Below are 6,249 nucleotides of genomic sequence, written 5' to 3'. Positions count from 1 at the left end.
AAACAACGTATAACTTATGCAGGCATTCCCCAAGCGATGGAAGCCGTCCCATCGTCTTATCATTCTTTTATCTCACGTTCAAAACTTCTATTCGACTCTCCGCTTATCGCCAGGATCCCTCTCAGATTGTTCGACAACTGCTAGAAGATCGGGATTCTCAAAAAATTTGATAGACGCTTGTTTCTTATTTCGTTCGTCCTCAATAACCGTCGCAATTTCGACTGTCACATCAGTCGACCCACCGAATGACGATACGATCCGCTCTTTCAACGTCTTGTATTTCCCGCACAAATGGCAACACAGTATGGCGAGGTTCAGGATTAAATACTTATTACAATATAATTACATACATTTATTACTAAAACTTAAAACTACAACTTAACCCTAAAATTGGACGCGTTTAGACGTCCTTTGACCGTCCTTAATAATTTTAAGAGAATTATCACTGCCTGTAAAATCTCCGAATTATTCAGTTATTTGATTTATACAGAATTTGGATTTACCATTCCCTAACAATAATTAAAAAATTAAACATTAAATAATGGAAAAAATTCTGATACAATTTTCATTTTTTTCGCAAATCTTTTTATAAAATACATCTAACCTAACCTAACCTAACCCTGATTTTTACAGATGCAACAAAGACGTTCTTCTAATGGCATCGTATTTTGTAACAGTATTTCTGTTTTGCACAAATTTACAATAATACAAATATCAATATAGAAATGTAATAAATTAAAAAATGGGAGATAATAACACACCATTAACTAATCCTTGGAAAACATTATCCACCATAACTACATTTGACAGGGGTAGGTGACATAACCTTACAATACTTGTGTATTTGTTAAGTATGTTTGCAATGACAATCATGATGTGCAAAAACTTAAGTGTTCTTATATGTCCTTTGTTTATATATTATAATGTTTTAAGTTTTAAAGTTTAAACAATTCTAATCAATTTTTTTAAAACGTGTGGTTTTTTTTTGTTTTTATTATGATTAATGTTTTATCGTGTTACTTTTATTGTCAGGTAATAATGCAAGGACCACGATTCGTTTGGATAATGAAAATAATCACAACAATGAACAAGTTGTGAGCATAGTTGCACCTTCTAGTAGTCTTCTAATTCAATCACTTATACAGCAACTATGTATACTGTTTGAAGGAGATTCAGTTCGTAGAAATAAGCTATATTTTGGTAAGGCTGCTTTTGACAAAGATTAAATCCGATGTATTTTTATTAATATTAGAAGCTTTAATTTTTGTGTAACTTTAAAATAAAAGACAACGGTTTTAAAGCAAACATGTGCCTTTGTTTTAGTCACATGACTAATAAAATATTCTTACAATTTTATTATTAATAGTTTATTATTGATAGTTTTCCATATTTGAAAGCTTTCAATCAGGAAATTAATTTACTTTTATAATTTCAATACGAAATAATTTCAAACTTTATAATTTCTTTAAATTATATTTTTTTATCTATCCAAAGTTCTGAAGTAGATGATGGTAATTTTAATATTTGGTTTTAGCTATTTGTGATAGACTTTATGAATTGAAGCTGATTGATCATTCCTATAATATGATAGAATTTGAACCATTAAGAAGTCAATATCAACGTGTACTATATCAATTATTTACAGTTGCATGTGCAGCAACTGGTTGTGAAAGTACTCTTCAGATTCCTAGGTGTAAAATTTAATCTAAATTATCTTTATTAATGTACAATTATAAGAAATTGATAAAATGGCATTCATATATTTATTTCACACAGTTCATTAACAACACAATGGTCCTGGTATCATGGAGAATTTCAGGAATTAAGTTTCATTGGCGCTGGTGGATTTGGTAATGTTTTTAAAGCCTTACATCGTCTTGATGGTATTGAATATGCAATTAAAAAGATAATAGTACATTCTGGACGAGTTAAAAATGTAATGCAGCATCTTGAAGAAGTGAAAACTCTTGCTAAGTTAAATCATACCAATATAGTTTCATATAAGAGTGCATGGATTGAACCAATATTACCTTCAACTTTCCTACCAAGTCTAGTATTCTCGAATCATACGCAAAACAAATTAAGTTCTATAGAGCACATAAGTAAAGATAGATATAAATTAAGTGTAAATCAGACATCTAATACACAGAGTCCACTAAATTCTAGTAATAATATTTGGAGTAGTCAAAGTCTAAAAGAAAGTCATGAAGAAGATATATTGTTGACATACAGTAGAAAAACAACTTGCAAATCTGGTATGTATAATTGTATCAATTAAATGATGTTATTTATTACTTATGAATGAAATACATGATCTACTATTGTAGGAAAACAACAAATAATAGAGGAGAATATTGTTAAACAAGATGCAGAGGAAACAAGCTCCAATAGTATATCTTTTAGAAGAGATGAAGAGTATCAAGATAATAAAACCGAAAAAAATACAAATTATACAGATGCCAGTAATTCATATGAAGAATGCAGTAGCAGTAAGAAACTTTTACCATATGTATCACAAATGGTACAAATATATTTATTACTTTTATTCATTATTATTATTTTTCCTTTTTATTGTCTCTTAACTGAAAATATTTTTATATTTAAAGAATAAAACATATGCAACATTATACATTCAAATGACTCTTTGCGAAAAAACACTTCAACAATGGTTGGATGAAAGAATAGAGGTCACTCCACAGGCAATGATCAGTGCGATATTAACGCAAATTCTTTGTGGCTTAGATTATATACATTCTCGTGGAATTGTGCATCATGATATAAAGGTAACAGGAGAATAAAACTTTCGTAATTTAAATGAAGTATTTAAAGAATCTTTGCTTAAAGGGTCTCTCTACTGTAACGACCGAAAAATTAGGTGATATTTCAGAATTTTTTACAAGAAATCTATGAGATGCATTACTCTAAAACTTTATAGATTTTTTGAAGTACATTTCGCGAATACTCAGTATTTTTTCGTGTTAAAATATCTGTTTATTTAAGAGTGATAGCGATTCAGCTGGAACGCCTAAAAAAAATTTTTTGTCCATAAAATCAGCCTTTATAGTGGACTGAAACTAAACAAATCACAGAGATTTTGATCTTTATAAGTGTGGCTATAGCCCGAACTAGGATACTTGAAAAATATTAAAAAATGAAATAATGACCGCGTTGTAAAAGAAAACTTTCGTTTTTTTGCCTAAAAAACGACTGGTTTTTTAATTTGCAAAATTCGAATTGTGCGTATAACAAAACAATCCTAATTTGAGCGAGAATGACACATCTACTGAACATTTCTGTCAAGTTTAAAATAAATTGATCAATCCATTTTTAAGACACCATGGCAACCAATTTGAAAAAAGCTGTTTCTAGAAAAACACGTTTATAGTTTTGGGTATTGAAAAGTAAGTATTTTTAAAAACTTACATCTGTTTTTTGGTGGTCTGTTATTCCAGACCCATGCAGCAAACTTTCTGGTTCCTCGAAAAATTCTTGTTCAAATTGTTGTCAGAGCGTCCTTAATGCTATGTAGGCGCGGTGTTCCTGTCTTTTCAGCCGTTTCGTGTCATAAGTGTCGATGAAAAATTTGTATTGCTGTCCAATATTGAATTTCAATTCCGTCATTTCATCAGCAGAGTTAACATTTCTCCTTATTGTTAAATCGTAATAATTTGTCAATTTTTTTATAAGGACAAATATTCAGTTACTTTTTTCTCCATTTTTTTTGTTTCTTCTTGTTTTATACTTCAAAGCCGCGTAACCATTCGTTTTTCAAGGTGACCAATATATCCACTTCTTACTACTTGAAAATTGTCGCCATAGGGATTCAAACCTACAATTGTCTTGTACAGTTTTCAATCTTATCGCCGATGTAATTGACGTACGTGTAACGTTTAGCTATAAAATAGGTTGTAGCCTGGTTAATACTCTAAATTTCAGTTCACAACTTCATGGACATATTTTCCAGATGGTGGGTTTATGCCAAAAAAAAATCGATTTTTTTTCGATTGTCACAGCAGGGAAACCCTTTAATACTTAACAATATGAATAATTTTTTACTTTACTTTAGCCAAGCAACATATTTATTTCAACATCAGGTCAGCTTCAAATACAACTAGGAGACTTTGGATTGGCTTGTCCATTACAGAAAGAAAATCACCATTCCATACTTGGTACACATATGTATGCTGCACCAGAACAGTTACAAGGAAAATGCAACCCTAAAGTATTATTAACTTTTTAAATCCAGCTCTGAGATATTATTCCTAATTTTAAGGAATATTTTAAGTTACTTTACATTCTTACAGAGTGATATATACAGTTTGGGAATAGTACTTTTAGAACTATTAGTACATACAAAGACACACATGGAAAGAGTTAAAATAATTAACGGTTTAAAAAGAGGTCAAATACCAACGACATTGACTGCAACTTACCCTAAATGGGTATGTGCTTACAATAAAATAATATTGTTTTAGAAGAAAGAATTTTAAGATAAAATTAATTCATTTTTGTATAGGCGCACATAGTAAGTCAATTAGTCCAAGAAGATCCTGAGAAAAGGCCATCGACAAATCAGTTGTTACAGGACTAAGAAAGGATACTGATGTTAGAAAAATGTATTACTAAACATGGTATATCATTACAAGACGTATAAACTCTTATATTTATTGCTTTGGAAGACAAATTAAAAAAAAAAAGCAGAAAGTATTGTTTTTTCAATTAATTATAAAAGTGTAAAAAAGTAAGTTTTAGAACATGCATTCTTACTCCAAAAATTCAGTAAAACATATTAATGATTGTAATTTATTACATGAGGGAATTATGCATTTGCTAAGTATCTTTATATTGTTACGGCTTACGCTTGTGTCCTCACACGGAGCGGAATGTCGGTTAGTTGATAGGAGGTTGGAACATTCAACATATGTTGATACGTCGTTCTCCAAAGGATGAATCAGTTGGAACATTCAACGTGTGTAGAATACGTCGTACTCCAGGTGTGGAACGATCTGAGGGCTTTGCGTGTCGTAATGTTCGATATACCTCGAGCGGTAAAGGTATGGTTGAAATGAACGAGTCTGACTTAATGATGATATACAGGGTGTCCCAGGTTTTAATGGCCAAACGTTGTCAGTATGGGTTGAAATTAGAAAAAAATGTTATACAAACATAGGTTTTTTGAAGCTTTATTAAAAAGTTATGACAATAATACAAAATTAAGAGAACAATAGCAGACTCGTGGTTACTGCGATATATGTAATACAGCAATAGATTAGCAATATTTAGGTTTACTCTGTTTATGCAAGAAGTAACTAATACTCCATCTGAAAAATGTCCACCGTTTATGGCAATGCAAGATTGACATCAGAAAACATCAGAAGACATCAGAAAACAGAATTTATTACTCTGCGAATTTCGTTATTATTTTGTTTCATTTCAGTAAATGCATCGTTAATTTTTTATATCAATTCAGTACGCGATCTTATAAATATCGCGCAAATATTGATGATCTATTTCTGTATTACATCGCAGTAACCGTGATTTTGCTATTGTTCTCTTAATTTTGTATTATTGCCATAACTTTTTAATAAGGCTTCAAAAGACCTATGTTTGTATAACATTTTTTTCTAATTTCAACCCATGGAATATACTGACAACGTTTGGCCATTAAAACCTGGGACACCCTGTATATTCAAGTATAAATAAGAAGTTACAAGTTACTTCGATCCAACGATCGGTTACAATGATAGTTAAATAGTTAAATGGTTAATTCTCGACTTGGCGAGGATATTCTTTCTCAGTTTACGCGACGAGCCGCGGGGGTGTCTTAGACAGTATTGAGAATATAATAATTCTGTGCTCGAAAGGGACTACCACCCGATCGTGCTCGCGTTAACATTCCGACTGGCAGAGTAACGTTCTGGTAAAAAAAACTGCGCCCCTGAGCGTCAAAAATCAGGCCCTTATATACCCTAAAAATCGTGAGTTTTGGTGGTGGGAACGCTAGATTTTCCTGGGAACGGAATGCGTTCGTTTGCCCTATCTCAAGGGCTTTCTAGGGGATGCGCGATAGACTGAAGACTCGGCGCCACGTGTCGGCTAGGCTACGTATGTAAGTAACAAGGTATAAAGTTTTAATGGATAGCGTAATGATAAATGCGTTTAATTTGTTCCTTTTTATATCAAATGGAGACGTTTGTAATATTTTTAATATTACTAGCTTTAATTTAATTTTATAAACACAACATAAAT

General features: G+C 31.4%; 1 protein-coding gene across 1 annotated transcript; it reads left to right on the top strand.

Moving 5' to 3' along the window:
• The first annotated feature begins 247 nt into the window (after window positions 1-247).
• LOC108577486 (eukaryotic translation initiation factor 2-alpha kinase 1-like) lies at window positions 248-4,675 on the top strand. Its single transcript, XM_017940644.1, is given in 10 exon segments — window positions 248-312; window positions 634-812; window positions 1,033-1,200; window positions 1,535-1,691; window positions 1,777-2,255; window positions 2,346-2,521; window positions 2,607-2,783; window positions 4,067-4,222; window positions 4,305-4,442; window positions 4,517-4,675. Coding segments are annotated over 9 exon segments (1,659 nt in total). The 5' UTR covers window positions 248-312; window positions 634-742; the 3' UTR covers window positions 4,655-4,675.
• Window positions 4,676-6,249: the final 1,574 nt, after the last annotated feature.

The sequence above is a fragment of the Habropoda laboriosa genome, unplaced genomic scaffold (assembly GCF_001263275.1).
Source record: "Habropoda laboriosa isolate 0110345459 unplaced genomic scaffold, ASM126327v1 scaffold797, whole genome shotgun sequence".
Taxonomy (NCBI): Eukaryota; Metazoa; Arthropoda; class Insecta; order Hymenoptera; family Apidae; genus Habropoda; species Habropoda laboriosa.
This window is presented reverse-complemented; position numbering and strand designations above follow the sequence as displayed.